Raw genomic sequence first — 21,203 nt, forward strand, 5'->3', positions numbered from 1 at the left:
TAATTTTGGCCCTGTTTTACCATGGAAAGGAATTTGAAATAGGCTTTAATAACAAGGTTCGACTATGGTGATATATGGTGCTGTGAGTGGGTGTTACTTTCTCTCTCTCTCTCTCTCTCTCTCTCTCTCTCTCTCTCTCTCTCTCTCTCTCTCTCTCTCTCTCTCTCTCTCTCTCTCTCTCTCTCTCTCTCTCCTCTCTCTCTCTCTCTCTCCTCTCTCTCTCTCTCTCTCTCTCTCTCTCTCCTCTCTCTCTCTCTCTCTCTCTCTCTCTCTCTCTCTCTCTCTCTCTCTCTCTCTCTCTCTCTCTCCTCTCTCTCTCTCTCTCTCTCTCTCTCTCTCTCTCTCTCTCTCTCTCTCTCTCTCTCTCCTCTCTCTCTCTCTACTCTCTACCTCTCTCTCTCGCTCTCTCTCTCTCTACCTCTCTCTCCCTCTCTCTCTCTCTCTCTCTCTCTCTCTCTCTCTCTCTCTCTCTCTCTCTCTCTCTCTCTCTCTCTCTCTCTCTCTCTCTGCCAAATGAAGTCCCTGGCTGACTGCCTGCCTGAGCATGTGAAAGGAGGTGACCTGTGGATGTGACAACGTTGGGTACTTGATTATGTATCCGGTACACAATGTTACACTGTTTGTTCTAAGCTTAGAATATGCTTGCGATGGTATGAATGGTATGGATGGGAAAAGTCGTCATACTGGTGTTGGACGGACAGGTGGACACCAACCAGACGGAGCAGATCTCAGTGTGTGTCTGTTAAGTAAAGGATTGAGGCCTGTCACCTGTTTTGTTTAATACCTCTTCATAAACCCCAGCTGCCTCCTGTTTTTCCCCTCATTAAATCTGTCTGAATCTGGGGCAACAGAGGACTCCTTTAATGTGGTTAAATCACCACTGATGCCATTTTCACTAGTTGCTGCAAACACTGCGTTTTCCGCCTAAAAACATTCATATCAACCACATTTCATACTACCGCTTTCTTTCTGATATCTCGAGCTCCAGCCTTTTACAAATTATGAAAAGCTTTTATTTTCCACGGGAGCACATTTACCTTTTTTTCACCTAATAGTGATGTCTTACTTCAAAGAGTGAACACAAATTAGGGCAACGTTGTCCTGTTTCTATATCCTTTGAGTTCAAAGGGAGAGTTTTTGAATATCAATGTTTCTTGAGCAGTATTTGCAGGCACACTCTGTTTTAATGCAGTTTATGTCCTTTTGAGATACAGATGTTCAGCATTGCATTAAAGAATTTCAGCAGAGACTCCCGAGGACGGTCCTCGCGGGCCTTACCCTATGATGCTCTTAGCAAGCTAATGATTGATGCCAAAGAAATGGACAGGCATGAACGTCAAACAGATGTCAGATGTGTTGAGGGTTCTGTGCAAAAGAACATTCCCTAAAAAGTGCATTAATAAAGAAACTGGTTGAGCAGGGGAGAGAGGAGAGAGAGCGAGAGAGAGAGAGTAAAAGGGATAGAGGAAGAAGGAGATAAAAGAGTGTGTTGAGTATGCACATCAAAGGTCTTTTAATGACAAGGGATGCCATTAGAGTTACAGTGGCTTTTGTTTCAGCTTCCTCACACCTGCAATTTGTTGCGGGCATTGTATGCGCAGTTTGAGTTGCTCACATTTGCATGAAGAGAAAACGTATGCATGAAGGGATTTCCTTGAAACTTTTCCCCTGTCATTTGGGTAGCTAATGACTGGTTTTCCTCCAAAGATTTGTATTTGAAAAAACGAACATTCAGCAATCAGGTTACTTACCCATGCAATAACATAGTAAGCTAGCAAAAGACTAGATACAAAACAGCGTAAGGAAACAACATTCATCCTATGTCCCACGAAATGTGTTTGGCTAAGAAGTTTGAATGCCTCTGGTGTTGGAGTGAGGTTTGACAAATCAGAGCGTGAAATTCTGATTAGCCTCTCTCAGCTTGTGGAATGAACGGGGCACTAGCAGACTGGGCATGGCCAAAGGTGTGTAACCTGTTCTGTTTTGCCTCGGCACTGTTCGCCCAGATGGTGGGACCAGCTGCCATTAGAATAAACGCTGGGCGGGTAACAGTGTGAGAATCACTGTGGCCTTGCTGTAGTTTGGGAGAATAAATGGGGAAATCTGTCTCTCTGTCTCTCTGTCTTTCTGCCACTGCTAAGAGAAACAGGATCATATCACCTAGGGCTTCATGAAATAATCTCCTTTACTGTCGGGCACAATTATACATTTATGCTTCTTATAAAACAAGAGACTATATATGCAAAAGTCTGTGGACACCCCTTCAAATGAGTGGATTTGGCTATTTCAACCACACCCGTTGCTGATAGGTGTATAAAAATCGAGCACACAACCATGCAATCTCCATAGCCAAACATTGTCAGTAAGAATGGCCTTACTGAAGAGCTCAGTGACTTTCAATGTGGCACCAGCATAGGACATCACCTTTCCAAAAAGTCAGTTCGTCCAATTTTGGCCCTGCTAGAGCTGTCCCAGTCAACTGTAAGTGCTGTTATTGGGGCTATCTGACCCACTGCATAGTGCCAAATGTAAACTTTGGTGGAGGAGGAATAATGGTCTAGGGCTGTTTTTCATGGTTCGAGCTAGGCCCCTTAGTTCCAGTGAAGGGAAATCGTAACGCTACAGCAGATTCTGTGCTTTCAACTTTGTGGCAACAGTTTGGAGAAGGCCCTTTCCTATTTCAGCATGACAGTGCCCCCGTGCACAAAGCAAAGTCCAAACAGAAATGGTTTGTCGAGATCGGTGTGGAAGAACTTGCCTGGCCTGCACAGGCCCCTGACTTCAACCCCATCGAACACCTTTGGGATGAATTGGAACGCCGACTGCGAGCCAGGCCTAATTGCCCAACATCAGTGCCCAACCTCACTAATGCTCTTGTGGCTGAATAGAACAATTCCCCGCAGCAATTTTCCAACATCTAGTGAAAAGCCTTCACAGAAGAGTGGAGGCTGTTATAGCAGAAAAGGGGGAACCTACTCCTTATTAAAGCCCATGATTTTGAAATTATACGTTCGACAAGCAGGTGTCCACATACTTTTGGTCATGTAGTGTAAAGTATAACACAGAATATGTAAATAAGAGAACATGAGTAGTGAGAACATTTACATACAGTTAGTTAGTCTGCGACAGGTGCTTTTGTCCCTGGCTGGCTTCTCCGACAGCGTAATTACTTGATATGATATGTCCATTTCTCATCTTTCCTGGCAGAGCAGGTTTTGACGCTGAGAATTATTGTGGGAAGGCTGAGTTACCACACACAGGGTGGGCTGAGAGAATGTGAAATGACTTTCCCCTCCTTCCTTGACCTTGGGCCAGCCTGCACATTGCCATGGGTTTTCTCTTGAATATGCAAAGATCCTCTCCTTCATAGGTTGGTGGAGAAAAATGTGTTTTATCGCATTGCAGGAAAAATCTTGAAAATTAGAGAGACCAAAGTTGGAGTTCTTCTATGTTGGAGGCTGTGAACAATGGCAGCTTTCTGTCAGAGAGCAACTTCAAAGGTCTGCTGAATGACTGCTCTGAGTTATACTTTCTTGTAGATCACTGAGGAAATTCACAGATGTTTTCTCATACGAGACACCATTATAGCGGCTCAAGTACCCAGTAGCCTCGAGCACCTCTCTTCTCGCGCTCCCCCACTCCCTCTCTCACTCAGCCTCCCTCTCTCTCATGTCTCTTGTGTGAGACAGATGTGGAACCTGCTTTCTCTCCAACTGTCCAGAGAATATGAAAAGTTAAAAAAGGGTTCACGTTGTTGCATTGCCCCCCAACTACCTCAAAGCTGCACTTCTCACTGTCAATGTACTTAATGTTATAAGACCGGATGCAACGACACTTTCACTTACTCCACAGACAGTATATGCAATTTTCTGGGAAATAATTGATACTGAAATATGAAACATGCCATATTAATGCACGTATATAGTCAAATGCTTTTTATGTAGATGGAGTAAGCCATTGTGCCTGGAATTGGAGACATGTTATCCTGTGTGTTTCAATGTTTAATTCTTTGGACTTGAAGTCAACTATGTTGAAGTAATACAAAAGGAATGAATGATGTATTATAAATGGACTTTTGTCTCTCTTTGTGGATTTAAAATATTTGATTTTAGATGAGTTGAAGTGATTGCATGTTTACATCTCATTATTTTTGATTGGCTCTATTATTTGTCCAAGCAAAGTGATTGAGAAGGATATGATCAATAGTCTTCATTGAGATCATTTATCCAAAAACATCACATTTATATTGAACAAAAATATAAACGCATCATGCAACAATTTCAAAGATTTTACTGAGTTACAGTTCATATAAGGAAATCAGTCAATTGAAATAAATGAATTAGGCCCAAATCTATGGATTTCACATGACTGGGCAGAGGCTCAGCCATCGGTGGGCCTATATAAGCCCACCCATTTGGGAGCCAGGCCCACCCACTGGGGAGTCAGGCCCAGCCAATCAGAATTAGTCTTTTCCCCAGTAAGGGGCTTTATTTGAGACAGAGATACTCCTCAGTTTCATCAGCTGTCACAGGTGAAGAAGCCGGATCTGGAGGTCCTGGACTGGCGTGGTTACACGTGGTCTGCGGTTGTGAGGCCAGTTGGACATACTGCCAAATTCTCTAAAACAACACTGGAGGTGGCTTATGGTAGAGAAATTAACATTCAATTCTATGGCAACAGCTTTGGTGGATATTCCTGCAGTCAGCATGTCAATTGCACTCTCCCTCAAAACTTAAGACATCTGTGGCATTGGGTTGTGTGACAAAACGGCACATTTTAGAGTGGCCTTTTATTGTCCCCAGCACAAGGTGCACCTGCGTAATGAAAATGCTTTTTAATCAACTTCTTGATTTGCCACACCTGTCAGGTGGATGGATTATCTTGGCAAAGGAGAAATGCTCACTAACAGGGATGTAAACACATTTGTGCATGATATTTGAGAGAAATACGTTTTTTTTGTGTATATGGAACATTTCTGGGATCTTTTATTTCAGCTCATGAAACATTTTACATGTGTTTATTTTTGTTCAGTGTATATAAAAGTGTAAATAGCATGGCTTATCATACGAGTAACGATAAATGGTTTATAAGTCACCTTTGCTTGAATTGCTGTTATTTTTTATATCCATGTATTCCACTCTCAACAGTATAATGTCAACAGCAATTTATTGTCGATTTGTCATTCACCCCATGTGAGATCAGAGTTGTAGTCAGTAGTACATGCAGGTTGGTATTTTTTTGCGCACTTGCAGCGTGCTGCTTTTAACATTTACGCGTTCTCGCCGTCTTCATTTCTATCCACATTGTTTTAAAACGTTCTAATAAAGTGGAGTAATATAAATCAAAAAAATTTACTCAACGCTTTGACTAGTGTTTGAACTGCCAGTCAGACTACCACACGTCATCTACAAGATGCATTCAAAGTTATACAATATATATGTTTCTAGTCCTAATTGAATATATATGACTCTTGTAAATGGAATGTTTCTGAAAATCAATAATGAGTTGCTATTCCTTGAGCCATGGTCTAACTGTATACGAGCAAGCGCCACTTATATACGGGCCCCTCTTGTATTTCATAGAGCGCAGTGGATTAGAGGTAAAGTTATTGGAGCATAACGAGTCCTATACACTACCTTTTATTATGCAGCAATAACACGCATAGGAAATTAGATCCTTATTGACGTGTTGTGATTACTTGCTATTCATTGACCATAGTTGAAAATAATATGTATTAAGGCACAGACAAGCAAGCAGCCTATGTATTGCTTTGGAGAGAAACGGCCCAGCAGGACTCCCCCTTTTCCCCCATGACTGTGTGTAGAGCCGTGGGAGAGGACCGGGAACATTAATCCCTTCAAAGAAACAGATTTAATTCAAAATCAGCCACTCCAAAGTATTTGAGAGGACAGTGATTGTTTCTTCAGGGAAGCCTGATAAAGATGACTGCGTTGATATAGAAGAAACGTCGCAGGGCTTTACAGTTGAAGATGACTAGGCTACAACAGTTTTTTTTTTTTACAAAAGTTTTGAAATTAGAATGATCAGAACCGGTAGTTTATATTGTATAATATGGATTGTGATTCTTATTAGAATATATATGCCTTTATATGCCTGTATTAAACGTTAGTTTGTTTATTGGTTTTATTTAGGTCTAATTCATAACACTCGTTAATTATGAAGCGCTTTGAGGTCTTACGTGCTTGGCCACTTGCATGAATGCTCAACAAGCTCAAGGCGGAGATGCGGGCGGGGAGTTTGTTTCCACTTTCTTGGGGATGGTAAACTCCTCCTTCCTTCCCAGGCCTCTCTGCACTGGTACAACTTTTTAGGAAACACACAATAGAGACATCATACTCTCTGCCAACTTTGAGCTGGATCAATGGAGGGCTATCTAAATAGGTTATGGTTAATCATGCAGCAATACTATGGTCGTTTAGTGTTACATCAGTTGCAATTAGTTACTGGAAATAGCCTATAGTTGTTAGGCTACCGCTTCCAACTTATTTTTAACTAGGCAAGTGTGTTAAGAACAAATTCTTATTTACAATGACGGCCTACACCGGCCAAATGGGATTTCCAATTACGGCCGGTTGTGATACAGCCTGGATTCGAACCAGGGTGTCTGTCGTGACGTCTCAAGCACTGAGATGCAGTGCCTTAGACCGGGAGCCCAACCATACATTATCCGACAGTACATTTTGCCACCAGTGGGTAAAAGTACATTTATGCACTAGAACGCTAATGACAGCACAATAGGCTTCTGGGGTTAACTATCAAAGAATGAAAGAAGTGAAGCGATGACACTGAAATGCCTGTAAGCACGTATAAACGGTAACCTAATTCAAAGAGATGTTTTACAGTGGTCCGTCACTTGATATGTCATGCTTGATAAACTATCAAAAGTATTTTAGTTCCATGGAAACAAGTTATCAACATCATAACTGTTTGTTATAATGAAAAAACATTTTATTTTGTATTTTGAAACACGAGCTTTGTGTTGAGTCACTAGATTTGGTCTCATTAGCTACTCCTCTTGAAGTTATCAAATAGCTATTCGCCAGGAGATCTCGAGAGATAACAATGTCACATTGTCACAGAGGGTCCTGCTACAAATCCTTAATTACAAAAGAGGATCAAATGACTACAGCATCCAATACCGGAGTCTCCAGGCGGCATGGGGGTCTTTGATCAAGAAAATCCAATTATTTGTGTATATACATTTCCCACATAGTGATTACTTCATTAATTGTCCCGCCTTTATCTCCACCCTTCCCATCCCCCCCTAATAATCAGCTCTTTTATCCAGACCAACAAACACACCATAGGAGCTTTGTGGATTCAAAGGATTTGCTTTCCCCTCTCAAAGAGCCGCTATTCTTTGATGATTGGGCAGCGGCAAACTTCAAAGTAACAAATCTTATTTCTGACTGGCTGGCGGCCCACCAAAGTCCTTATCAAATTCTAAGAAGTGATCCCTCACACTCCAGATAGTCGACGGATATCTCGAGGAGAGGAAGTACTGAGTGTGAAGACCTTACCACGTCAAGACATTTTTCTACGATTTTACGTTCATCTCAATTCGTTTTATTGTGAGTTGTTTTTTTAACAAGAAGGAAGAGGACGTTCACCATGGCAGCAGTGGCTGTACTGCGGAATGAAACACTCCAGGCTTTTCTTCAGGTTTGTTCAAAAGTTTTTGCTCTCGTGTTTTTAATTTGTCCTCAATATTATTGTACGTATATGGTAGTTTAAATATTTGTTTAGAACACGCGTAATACGCGTGTGTGCGCGCGTAATGGACATTATACCCGATTCATATCCTATAATGACTGAAATGTGGCTTTATGAATTACTTACAGTATGTGGCGAAATGAACGGCTTGGATGATTATGTTACAACTCTAACTAATATTAGGCTAATATTAGGCTAATGTCGTTTTAGTTCACGTAGCGTCAAACGTGGGTCCTATACAGTTATGACTCTGTAGTCTTTAGTTTAGTCAAGTTTAGAGCCAAGTAAACACATAATTGATAATGATTTGTTTTACTTATGCAGGACCGTACTCCGAACTCTTCACCAGAGAACTGCAAACACTCTCCACTGGCGCTGTTAGCTGCCACTTGTAACCGGATCGGACATCACCACGGATCAAGTCCGGCAGATTTCCTACAGGTTCCTTATGACACTACTTTAGGCTCACCGTCGCGAATTTTTCATCCTTGGAGTAACGAGGGGAATCCTCAAAGCACTCTCTCTAGCAATTCTACTTTTGGACTATCTAAATCCCAACTCCACATCCAAAGCTCATTTACTTCCCACCACGAGCTCCCGCTCACCCCCCCAGCGGATCCCTCATATCCCTATGACTTTTCTCCTGTGAAGATGTTACCTTGCTCCATGCAGACTTTGCAGTCCTCGTGCCCACCCACGTACGTCCCTGCTGTAACTTATGCAGCGCCAACTTCCATGCAAGGTTTCGTTACCGGACACTCTGGCCTTGTGCACCAGCAACAGAGACAGTTGTCCCCTAACACAGGGGAGGATATTCCGTGGTGGAGTCTCCAACAGGGAAACCACGTCAGTCACCACTCAATCACCACTCAATCCCTAGGTCACCACCGTTTCCAACTGCAGAGGGGCTTGGTAATGGGACATACAGACTTTGCGCAGTATCAGACTCAAATCGCTGCCCTCCTTCACACCAAGTCCCCCCTTGCAACAGCTCGAAGATGCCGGAGATGCAGGTGTCCAAACTGTCAGTCATCCACCTCAAGCGATGAGCCCGGCAAGAAAAAGCAACACATCTGTCACATACCAGGGTGCGGGAAAGTTTATGGCAAAACTTCCCATCTCAAAGCGCACCTGAGGTGGCACTCGGGAGAGCGTCCATTTATTTGTAACTGGCTTTTCTGTGGCAAGAGTTTCACCAGGTCTGATGAGCTTCAGAGACACCTGAGGACTCATACTGGGGAGAAGCGTTTTGTTTGTCCGGATTGTTGCAAGAGGTTCATGAGGAGTGACCATTTGGCAAAACATGTCAAGACTCACCAGAACAAAAAATCTAAGTGTCACGAGAAGACACTTGATCTTCACGTTAAAAGGGAAGATTTGAGGAACATGTAGTAACCTACATTAGAGTCAAGTTGATTAGTAATCAAGCTATACTAGTGCAATATAAGTCCTTTACTTAGTTTAAGTACAAAGTGACATTTTTTTTTTTTTTTTGGTTTCCTTCTTTTTTTCCTACATCCCGAAAAACGATTTCTCTAACATTGCTGTTCTGTTGTAGCACATTTTTGTATATATGACATCTGTCTCATAAAGTTAAGTTGGGATCTTGGAAAACGTACTATAATACCCCATGAGCAGGTGGTGTTCACTGTCTATACCATATCAAGAAAGACACGTTTCAGCTTGTGTTTTGATCCATTTTCCTTGTGGAAGATTTCACTTTCGTGTAAATAATATTTAATAGCTTTTGTTGAATGATAGTGTCCGTTTTTGCTCTATGTGGGGTGTTTTAGCATGCTCTTTAAAAGATATGCTATTGTTGATATGACCCGAATACTGTGTGAGAATAAAAAAAAGAGAACATTTCCCAATGTCAGAATTAGTCTCCTTTAATTTTCCATAATAACATATTACCCCCCCAAAAAAAACTACACCTACATAACTTTCACACTATGTGGTTACCTGTGTAAGGACTTGCACTTTGATCCACATCAGTTGACGTCAGTTGACCATTGCTACTGCTCAGACGGAGAATGCATTAATAATAGGACAAGTTGTATGCCATAACTGTAACCCGAGAAGTTGGTCAAACCAATGATTAGGATTAGGTCCTGACCTGGACGAGAGGTGTTGGCATTTCCAGCAGCCAAAAGAGCGTGTAAAACCACCGTCATATTTCTCTGAAAAGTTCTGACTTCCTGATCATGAAACCGGTCATAGACATCACATTGAGTATGTGACGTGTAGGGTGCATCAGCCTAAAACAAGATCATGTTGGCTCATATCAGCTAGAATCACACTATCTCTGCAGATAATGTGTCCAATGACAACTTCAATGAAAAGTTTGTGTATGTATGGATAATTGCTATGATATGATCAACATAATTGTATTCAATTGCATTAGATGGCTTTCAGCACACACAAAGAATTTTAGAAAGTCAGCTTCTTCTTGCGACTGATTATGTCCAGGAAACAAATTGCTCCAATAATGTTAAAGTGCAAAGTGGGGGGTTTCCTAACTTTTTTCTGTTGTGACCCAACATAAATCTTTACATTTCCTGTGAACTTCGAGATGAATAAGAGTCCAATACCGATGATTTTCCTGTGACCCAGTAGGAGTTGATCGTGATCCACCAGTGGTTTTGACTCAGTATACGAGAAACACTGTGTGATATAGAATATGTGAGATACATACTGTTTTTTTCTTCTGTTGAGTGAAGAGACTTTACTCTGTAGAGTAAATGGGAGTCAGTATATTCTCAGGCTACAATAGACATGATATTAGAGCAGTGCACCAACAACATGATTTACTGGTCATCTTACAGTGTACAATCTGAAAATGATTTTTTTTATTTTAAAAAAAATAGAGTTGTCAAAGCAACATTCAGGCTTTTGCTCTGCGGTATATTTCTTTAAAGAAAAAAATATATAGTTCCACAAATCTAGTCCCACATAGATTTTTTTCAAAACTGAAACTAAAATAATGCATTATACTGTATTACTAAATAATCAATCAAGAATATTGTCACAAACACTAAGAACAAAATTAGGAATGGTTGCATACTGTAAGAGCAGTAAAGAATCTTAAATGAGTCACCAATAAACATATCACAATTCACTGACATGTCTTACCATAATTTAAATCTAGCCATATTTTGTACAAAAATTCCTCAATTCCGTTTATGTTACCCTCGGCGCTATAATTCAGGAAAATGCGTGACAACATCAAAGAACTCCCCAGCTATTCATCAAAAGATTAAACTTTTCAGCGGTCAGGTTACTTGTTTTCCTTGCAAGAGCGCCCCCTATCGTACATTTTCATTGAACCTTTATTTAACTCGGCAAATCAGATAAGAACAAATTCTTATTTACAATGACGGCCTACCTGGGAAGAGTGGGTTCACTGCCTTGTTCAGGGGCAAAACGACAGGTTTTTACCTTGTCAGCTCGGGGATTCGATCCAGCAACCCTTTCGGTTACGGGCCCAGCATTCTAACCCCTAGGCTGCCTGCCTCCTAATTGCACTAGAAATGTTCCTGTGGCCCCTATCACCAACTACATGTAGGATCCTAATTTGAGTTTGCTACAGCAGGAAAATAACCCTGCAGCAACAGGAAATGTGAATGATTATGTGGATTATAATTCATGGAATTTTTTTTGTAGGGATTGATACATTTTTCATTCGGGTATAAAGTTTGTAATTTTAAAGTGCAAATTGCAAACTTTAGAAATCACTTTTTAAACATCTACATCTAAACATCTACATCCTACATCTAAACATCTACATCCTACATCTACATCCTACATCTAAACACCTACATCTAAACATCTACATCCTACATTTGTATGGTACAGGTCAACGAGCCACACAATTCAGAATTTCTGCACAGTCACTCTCCTCCCTATGGAAAAAAACAATTGAATATACAGTAAATTATTTGAAAACTGATGAGGAAATGAGACTTGTGATTGGTTTAGGAATACCCTCCCTAGTGTGCGCACTGTAGTTTGAATATTGTATAGTGGCTGATATCGCCCGTTCATTGCAGGACTCCCCTGAAAACAGTGATGCACAGCTCCAAGCCATGAAACCCTGAAACATCATAAGAGAACCATAATGGACCTCTGTCATAAGAACTGACTAAAAGGCCCTGCTATAAAACCAATGTAGTGACCAGACTTTAGGATCAGTCAAAACGGCCAGCTTTTCCCCTGCAGCTACAGTTACATGTAGTGGAGTTACTTTTAGTCATTTCCATATTAATTCAACATTTACCAATCATTTTTTTGGCAACATCCATGTCATGTCTGAAATAATATGCAGTCTAAATGCGTTTCTATTTATAACATGCTGTAAACATTGATATTTTGTGCACATGATTGCAAATGGTTATTTTTGCGACACAAGAAGATTGCACTTTTCAACTTGGCCTGTCCCTGAGACCTAATAACCCAGTGATGGACTGAATAGGGCCCTTAGAACTCAGGACTTAAGGAAATTCATATCTAAACACTTAATGAGTTTGAGGACTTCATCCAGTTTTCCCAGAGGACTTCTCCACATTCCACGGGCAAACAATAGTCATCTACAGTACATTCATCACACAAAAGCGAGGAGGGAAGGGGTGGGGGTATTGTGAACCAAATACATCAGGGAGACCAGGGCCGGCCCTAGCCTTTTGGGGGCCCCTAGGCAATATTTAGTTTGGGGCAGGGATGTAGAGCTGCTGTAGTGAGGGGGACCGGCACTTCCTCACTTTTTTTCAATTTGCGATTACAAGGAGCTTATAGAAAAATATATTAATTATAATACATTTGAAATAAATTGTATTTAATTACCACAAAAATTCCATGAAAATTAATGACAAACTAAATTTTAAAAACTAGGCTATAGCAGCCTATAGTTAGGTACATTGTGGTTTCTTCCCTGTCTTCTCTCTCTCTCTGGCTGTGGCGTGAATGATGAATAACTGTAGGGGTGTGGGGAGAGGCCCGTTGTTCGGAGGCTTGACCACTTTGAGCGCGCCAAATCCGACATAGCAAGAACAGCCACAGGCAGAAACTCTCCCAGAGGTTGCGAAAACGGCTGTCCTCAAAACAGTTTGTTATGTGTAAGGACCGATGCTGGAGATGAGAAGCAGGTACGGGGGAGTTGAACATTTAATGAGGGAAATCCAGGTAACAGGAACGGCGTCAGCACACCGCTAAACAAGGGCATGCGACAATCAATGCAGGAGCAGGGAACATAGCGTGGAACCAGACAGATATAGGGAAGGTAATGGCAGAGGTGATTATGTTCAGGTGAGTCCAATAATCGCTGATGCGCGTGACGGGGGAAGGCAGGGGCGTGTAATGATGATGGCAGGAGAGCGCAATGCTGGAAAGCCGGGGGGGAAGAGCGGGAGCAGGCGTGACAGTCATGGGCTTGGGGCTCATGTATGACACACTTGTACTCGCCCTACTGTTCGAGTGCATAGCTTACAGAAACGTACCCTGTATCTGTTGAATTCGCCTAATTGTCCCACTTACTATTATTATTTCAAATAGGATATTATCACTTCTCTCCAAGGGCAAGATTGTGTTGTAGATATTGGGGAGAATGAACAGTAGACTGGGGTCTTCCCTCAACTTTTTTTGCTGGCATTTTAAAACGTATTTCTTGCAATTCTACAGTTTGACATGACTTATTATGCCTCTCTTGTGGGGTATATGGAGGGGTATTTTGAAAATGTGCTATCCTTCACATTTTATCGTCTGATAGATAATATTGCAGTTTTAAAGCTAAAGTCTACTCTACTGCCATGAGGCTTAGAGAAAATGTTGCAATTTAAAGGAACTGTCCAGCGAAAATCTCACTTGTAAAAGTTCATATTCTGTTAACTCATACCCCCAAAAATGTGTTGACTTATCCTATACTCGTATTTGTGGCCATAGCATAAATTGGATTTTAAAAACACTTAAACAAATTCCACCTGAAACTTGTATCTCAAACAGATTGTTTAAAAAATGCTTGCTATATATATACCTTATAAGGATAAGATGGCGAATCAGTGGTATACACCCACACCATTCTGTTGGGGTACGCCCACACCATTCTGTTGGGGTACGCCCACACCATTCGGTTGGGGTACGCCCACACCATTCGGTTGGGGTACGCCCACACCATTCTGTTGGGGTACGCCCACACCATTCTGTTGGGGTACGCCCACACCATTCTGTTGGGGTACGCCCACACCATTCTGTTGGGGTACGCCCACACCATTCTGTTGGGGTACGCCCACACCATTCTGTTGGGGTACGCCCACACCATTCGGTTGGGGTACGCCCACACCATTCGGTTGGGGTACGCCCACACCATTCGGTTGGGGTACGCCCACACCATTCTGTTGGGGTACGCCCACACCATTCTGTTGGGGTACGCCCACACCATTCTGTTGGGGTACGCCCACACCATTCCAACACAGAAGATCAGCTTTTTAACATACTTCGTTAAAAAACATTGAAAGGGAAATTTTTTCACTCATATTGTAATTCATCATAGGCCATATCTCATAGAAATCTGGAAACACTGGACAGTTACTTTAACAGTCAACCTTTGGCAAAAGCACAAAAAAAGAATCTTTAAACTATATAATGTATCAATGCACCATCATACTAGGTCATTTAATGCTTAAAAACTCAAACTAAATGGGTGAAAAATATATTTTTCTAGAGAAGTGCCATTTCTTACCAATTTCTACAGCTTCCGTCCAAAACCAAATCTAGTGAAATGATGTCAACACATACTGGAGGAGATACTGGTTAGCTACAAGTGGCAAGCTTAGCTAACGAACTAGCTAATTCGGTCGCGGCACACATGACACGTCAATGAACCACCAAAGGCACACTCCATTTCTGTTTGAAAATTGAGAAAGACGTGGAGTTAGCAGTATTTCACATAACAGAACCAAATATAATAGCAAATGCTGTAGCATAGTACGCCTATAATATGTTACACCAAAAACACAAGCTGAGTCATTTCTTATCTGAAGCTGAATCGTCAGAGATTTTTCTTTCATTCGTGAAACAGTCCTTCAAGAAGATCTAAATGCATAGTCCCGTGAAACTGACTGAGCTCAAATAGTTGGCATGCAGTTTGGAAATTTCTCTGGTAAAATGTGAAGCGTTATCATTCATTAGGTATGCCTAACTTGGTGTTTGAGGGTATAAGAAAATAGATCGAACATTTTCTTGAGACAATATGTGTGGACATAGGCAGACGTTGCAATTGGATGATGCATTTTAATGCATAGGTCTATTCTACAATGGTTTGTGGCCTGCTGACATCAGCAGGCCACAAACTTTGATTGAGAAATGTGGCGCTACACCACTGGTTGCCCCCCCCAGGCAAAACATTTTAGTGGCCCCCTCTTGATGGTGAAGAGAGAAAGAAAATGTATGTTTGAAAGTTAATTTCCTGCAATTCTACAAATTTGGCCATGGAGCATAGAGAACATTTTGTAGTTTTCTGCAAATCTACACATTTGGCCATGGTGTGGAGAGAAAATTGTGCAATTTTATAACAAATTTCATGCAAATCTACAAGTTTTGCTTTGGGGCAGACAGACAAAAATGGCAGTTATACAGGTACTTTCCTTAAATTATACAAATTTTTCCATGACTTATGCCATTTAATATGATATCTGAGTGAGAGTGACTAATAAAATTTATGGAGGCCCCCTGGAGGTCAGGGCCCTGGGCACTTGACCTTCTTGCCCAGTTGGTAATTCGGTCATGATTACTACAAGTTTAGATAGCTGGATATACTAACTTACCAATCTAAAAAATGTAAGTTAAGTGTCACGTTCGTTATAAGGATCAGACCAAGGCGCAGCGTGGTATGCTTACATTCTTATTTATTTTAAGAATGAACATTGAACAAAATAACAAAACGTGAAGCTATACAAACAAGTGCTGACAGGCAACTAACTACACATAGACATAAGAACCCACCAACACAAAAGGGAAAATGGCTATCTAAATATGATCCCCAATCAGAGACAACGATAAACAGCTGCCTCTGATTGGGAACCATATCAGGCCACCATAGACATACAAATACCTAGACCTACAAAACCCCTACACATACAAAACCCCCAGACAATACAAAAACTAGCATACCCACCCTCGTCACACCTTGACCTAACCAAAATATAAAGAAAACAGAGATATCTAAGGTCAGAGCGGGACATTAAGACCCCGTCTGAGTCCCCCCCCCCCAAAAAAAATATATATATATATGTTTTGGGACTTTTGGATCGGGGGGCCTCTAGTGGCCAGGGGCCCGAAGCAAATGCCTATGTCAATTATGCCCAGGGCCGGCCCTGGGGGATATCATTGAAAGAAGTCTTCACCATTTGAACTTTGTCTTTGTTCAAATTTCATCATCCTCTTATGAAGCAATCTTCTAGGGATGAGTTGAGAACATCCATGGAGGCTTCTAATAGCAGACAAATGATTTGTTGGCCACTGATTGGCTTTACATTTCAAAGATTATAATAACTGTGGAATTTTAGACTGTTGGCTGCATGGCTGTAAATACAAAGCCTAGTTACTCCAGTAAGTTCAGTTTTATTGGTAGAATAGACTATTCATAGTGTGTCTGGTTGTCCATAGAGCTATTAACGTCCAGTAAGGATGTTAAAGTGCAGTTGGTCAGATTGATGTTCTGTATCTATTGACAGCATCTGAGCTATAGGGGGTGTAAATTGACAGGTGTTGCAAAGCTTGTGAATTTTTGGGGCATCTGACCATCGACATCATATGGCTCGAGGTGGAATGGATCAGTTGTGCCAGCCTCCTCGTGATAGGTTGGGAAGTAGGAAGTACTGGTGGAGTCTCCAAAACACCCCCAATGTTTTTTCATGTAACTATGCGTGTGTCTGATGTCCCAATGGTAGTAATAACTTTGGTCTTGGTGGGATATCTCAGAGCATGGTAGACATTTGGTGTCTCCTCATGTTGGTGATGCAATATACCTCCTATTGGTGCTTTCAAGACAAATGGGAACTCGTAAAAAAAACAAGGTCAAATCATTACGTTGGTGATCTTCAGGTCGGGAAGTCCGAGTTCTAGAAAGATGCCTTACTTTCCGACTTGAAATTCCAAGTTGGATGATCGTTCAAAACTATTTTTGAAATAGTGAAATGTCAGAATAATAGTAGAGTGATTTATTTCAGATTTTATTTATTTCATCACATTCTCTATGGGTCAGACGTTTACATACACTCAATTAGTATTTGGTAGCATTGCCTTTAAATTGTTTAACTTGGGTCAAACGGTTTGTGTATCCTTCAACAAGCTTCCCACAATAAGTTGGGGGAATTTTGGCCCATTCCTCCTGAAAGAGCTGAGTCAGGTTTGTAGGCCTCCTTGCTCATACACACTTTTTCAGTTCTGCCCACAACTTTTCTATGGGATTGAGGTCAGGGTTTTGTGATGGCCACTCCAATACCTTGACTTTGTTATCCTTATGCCATTTTGCCACAACTTTGGGAAGTATGTTTGGGGTCATTGTCAATTTGGAAAACCCATTTTGCAACGCAGTTTTAACTTCCTGACTAATGCCTTGAGATGTTGCTTCAATATATCCACATAATTTTCTCTCCTTCATGATGCCATCTATTTTGTGACCTACACCGGTCCCTCCTGAAGCAAATAACCCCCACAACATGATGCTGCCAACCCCATGCTTCATGGTTGGGATGGTGCAAGCCTCCCCCTTTTTCCTCCAAACACAACAATGGTCATTATGGCCAAACAGTTCTATTTTTGTTTCATCAGACCAGAGGACATTTCTCCAATAAGTACGATATTTGTCCCCATGTGCAGTTGCAAACCGTAGTCTGGCTTTTTTATGATGGTTTTGGAGCAGCGACTTCTTCCTTGCTGAGTGGCCTTTCAGGTTATGTCGATATAGGACTCGTTTTACTGTGGATATAGATACTTTTGGACCTGTTTCCTCCAGCATCTTCACTCGGAGGGCATGCTGTCCGGTCCTCTGTCAGTCTCTATGGGGGTGCCGCAGGGTTCAATTCTCGGGCCGACTCTTTTCTCTATATATATCAATGATGTTGCTCTTGCTGCGGGCGATTCCCTGATCCACCGCTACGCAGACGACACCATTCTATATACTTTCGGCCCGTCATTGGACACTGTGCTATCAAACCTCCAAACTAGCTTCAATGCATTTACATTTAAGTCATTTAGCAGACACTCTTATCCAGAGCGACTTAATGCCATACAACACTCCTTCCGTGGCCTCCAACTGCTCTTAAACGCTAGTAAAACCAAATGCATGCTTTTCAACCGATCGCTGCCTGCATGCCCGACTAGCATCACCACCCTGGATGGTTCCGACCTTGAATATGTGGACATCTATAAGTACCTAGGTGTCTGGCTAGACTGCAAACTCTCCTTCCAGACTCATATCAAACATCTCCAATCGAAAATCAAATCAAGAGTTGGCTTTCTATTCCGCAACAAAGCCTCCTTCACTCACGCCGCCAAGCTTACCCTAGTAAAACTGACTATCCTACCGATCCTCGACTTCGGCGATGTCATCTACAAAATTGCTTCCAACACTCTACTAAGCAAACTGGATGCAGTTTATCACAGTGCCATCCGTTTTGTCACTAAAGCACCTTATACCACCCACCACTGCGACTTGTATGCTCTAGTCGGCTGGCCCTCGCTACATATTCGTCGCCAGACCCACTGGCTCCAGGTCATCTACAAGTCCATGCTAGGTAAAGCTCCGCCTTATCTCAGTTCACTGGTCACGATGGCAACACCCATCCGTAGCACGCGCTCCAGCAGGTGTATCTCACTGATCGTCCCTAAAGCCGACACCTCATTTGGCCGCCTTTCGTTCCAGTACTCTGCTGCCTGTGACTGGAACGAATTGCAAAAATCGCTGAAGTTGGAGACTTTCATCTCCCTCACCAACTTCAAACATCAGCTATCTGAGCAGCTAACCGATCGCTGCAGCTGTACATAGTCTATTGGTAAATAGCCCACCCATTTTCACCTACCTCATCCCCACACTGTTTTTATTTATTTACTTTTCTGCTCTTTTGCACAATAATCTCTACCTGTACATGACCATCTGATCATTTATCACTCCAGTGTTAATCTTCATAATTGTAATTATTCGCCTACCTCCTCATGCCTTTTGCACACATTGTATATAGACTCCCCTTTTTTTCTACTGTGTTATTGACTTGTTAATTGTTTACTCCATGTGTAACTCTGTGTTGTCTGTTCACACTGCTATGCTTTATCTTGGCCAGGTCGCAGTTGCAAATGAGAACTTGTTCTCAACTAGCCTACCTGGTTAAATAAAGGTGAAATAAAAATAAAAGGTCCTTTGCTGTTGTTCTGGGATTGATATGCAATTTTCGCACCAAAGTACATTCATCTCTAGGAGACAGAATGCATCTCCTTCCTAAGCGGTATGACGGCTACGTGGTCCCATGGTGTTTATACTTGCGTACTATTGTTTGTACAGATGAATGTGGTACCTTCAGGCATTTGGTAATTGCGCCCAAGGATGAACCAGACTTGTAGAGGTCTACAATTATTTTTCTGAGGTCTTGGTTGATTTCTTTTGATTTTCCCATGATGTCAAGCAAAGAAGCACTGAGTTTGATTTTTCTAAGCTGTTTAAAAGCACAGTCAACTTAGTATATGTAAACTTCTGACCCACTGGAATTGTGATACAATGAATTATAAGTGAAATAATCTGTTTGTAAACAATTGTTGGAAAAACAACTTGTGTCATGCACAAAGTAGACTTGCCAAAACTATAGTTTGTTAACAAGAAATTTGTGGAGTGGTTGAAAAACGAGTTTTAATGACTCCAACCTAAGTGTATGTAAACCTCAGACTTCAACTGTATATGCTGTGTGTATACAGACAGTGACTTGTCAGTGGGAGGAGTTAAATGTGGTATTTGCTTCTGAACATAAGCTACATTGACGCTCATGACTGATTTAATTAGGACAGCAGCAGAATCAAACAGAGGAACACCAAATACTTATGTGGAATTCTGAGTCTGTTGGGAGCACTTGTTTTCTAGAGAAGAGGACGACACCCTTTCATATTACCATATAGACATACTGGAAAAATCCTCGTAGCACAGGGACCCACCACGAGTCTTCTGTGACAGAAGGTTTAGCCAAGGGTAAGGTAGAAATAAACAACATTTTATTTCCAAATATTTCAACATGTAACTATGAACATTTACGAAGCCTGTGACCCCTCTTGGCTCGTTTTCAGTAACCTCCACCTTACCACACAACAGCAATTAAGACTGTATTGATGTGTAACGTTTTGGAATTGATTTAAACAGATAATGAGTCATTTTCAGGGTCATGTGTCGACAACATGGATCTCTGCCACAACCCAACATAGGGGCCGAGACTGTAGGGCAGGCCCTAGAGCATTGGAAACATGTTTCTTGATACCTATTGACTTAGCTATTGACTTAGCATTGGTTACAATGCTAAGTCAATAGGTATCAAGAGATATGTTCAATAACGTTATACATGTGAAATTGTCGTTCTTTTTAAGGTGTAATGTCTTATAAAACACCTTCCACGGTAAGACACTTGGGATTCATTTCATTCCACTGATTTAATCATCTTATCACTGTTTCCCTCCAAAACAAATATATAGATATATATATATAGATCTAGCCTAGCTGTGTACATATACCAAAAATACAGAAAACTTTGAAGTTTAGAACTGCATATCTTAGATCAACGGTTGCAACTGCATGTATTTAAGTGGATTACTAATGAGACATTGATACAACATACACTGAGTTTGCAAAACATTAAGAACACCTGCTCTTTCCATGACATAGTGACCAGGTGAATACAGGTGAAAGCTACTTAATATTAGGAAGGTGTTCTTCATGTTTTGTACACTCAGTGTATGACGGCGAATTAGACCAGTCCATTTACTTTGCAAGAGGTCAGTGACCATGTCTTCAGTATCATGGACATGTGGTACTTTTTGTTCCAACACATGTGTGTCATGATAATGCCTTATTTAGTACCCTAAGGATCTTCTTTCAATATTTACTCCATTATCCAATTGCTTTGAACTCAATAAAGAAATGAAGATGTATTTTTCATTGTTTGATCATAATTCCTCAGATTTTTAACTAGCTTTTTTGAGTAATTTACATTTTAAAATGAAAGGATTGTGTTTTTGCATATTTTAATTGGCTTTTACAAAATAAGGGTGCAGGGTATTTAACCGTGCAAAATTCTTAAATTGGATTTTAACATTCTAGTAGGATATGATAAAAAACATTATGACAAAGAGAGAATTTTATGCTATTTTGAGAAAAGAGATCTCCTGAAAAACAAGTTGTGAATATAGAAAACTGGTCAGTACGTGACATTGTCGCACATATTAAT

At 41.2% G+C, this 21,203-nt stretch overlaps 1 protein-coding gene across 1 annotated transcript; it reads left to right on the plus strand.

The window, feature by feature from the left end:
* Positions 1 to 7,296: 7,296 nt before the first annotated feature.
* On the plus strand, positions 7,297 to 9,599 carry LOC118386479 (transcription factor Sp5-like). The gene is made up of 2 exons (XM_035774208.2): positions 7,297 to 7,683; positions 8,059 to 9,599. The coding sequence occupies exons 1-2, from the start codon at positions 7,633 to 7,635 to the stop codon at positions 9,124 to 9,126; spliced, it is 1,119 nt and encodes a 372-aa protein (XP_035630101.1). The 5' UTR covers positions 7,297 to 7,632; the 3' UTR covers positions 9,127 to 9,599.
* Positions 9,600 to 21,203: the final 11,604 nt, after the last annotated feature.

This window comes from Oncorhynchus keta, chromosome 7, assembly GCF_023373465.1.
Source record: "Oncorhynchus keta strain PuntledgeMale-10-30-2019 chromosome 7, Oket_V2, whole genome shotgun sequence".
NCBI classification, from domain to species: domain Eukaryota; kingdom Metazoa; phylum Chordata; class Actinopteri; order Salmoniformes; family Salmonidae; genus Oncorhynchus; species Oncorhynchus keta.

Bases quoted from the DNA above. Each gene is read 5' to 3' on its own strand.
- LOC118386479 (XM_035774208.2), top strand. From the start codon at position 7,633: ATGGCAGCAGTGGCTGTACTGCGGAATGAAACACTCCAGGCTTTTCTT. The intron at 7,684-8,058 runs GTTTGTTCAAAA...TTACTTATGCAG, and splicing joins CACTCCAGGCTTTTCTTCAG to GACCGTACTCCGAACTCTTC.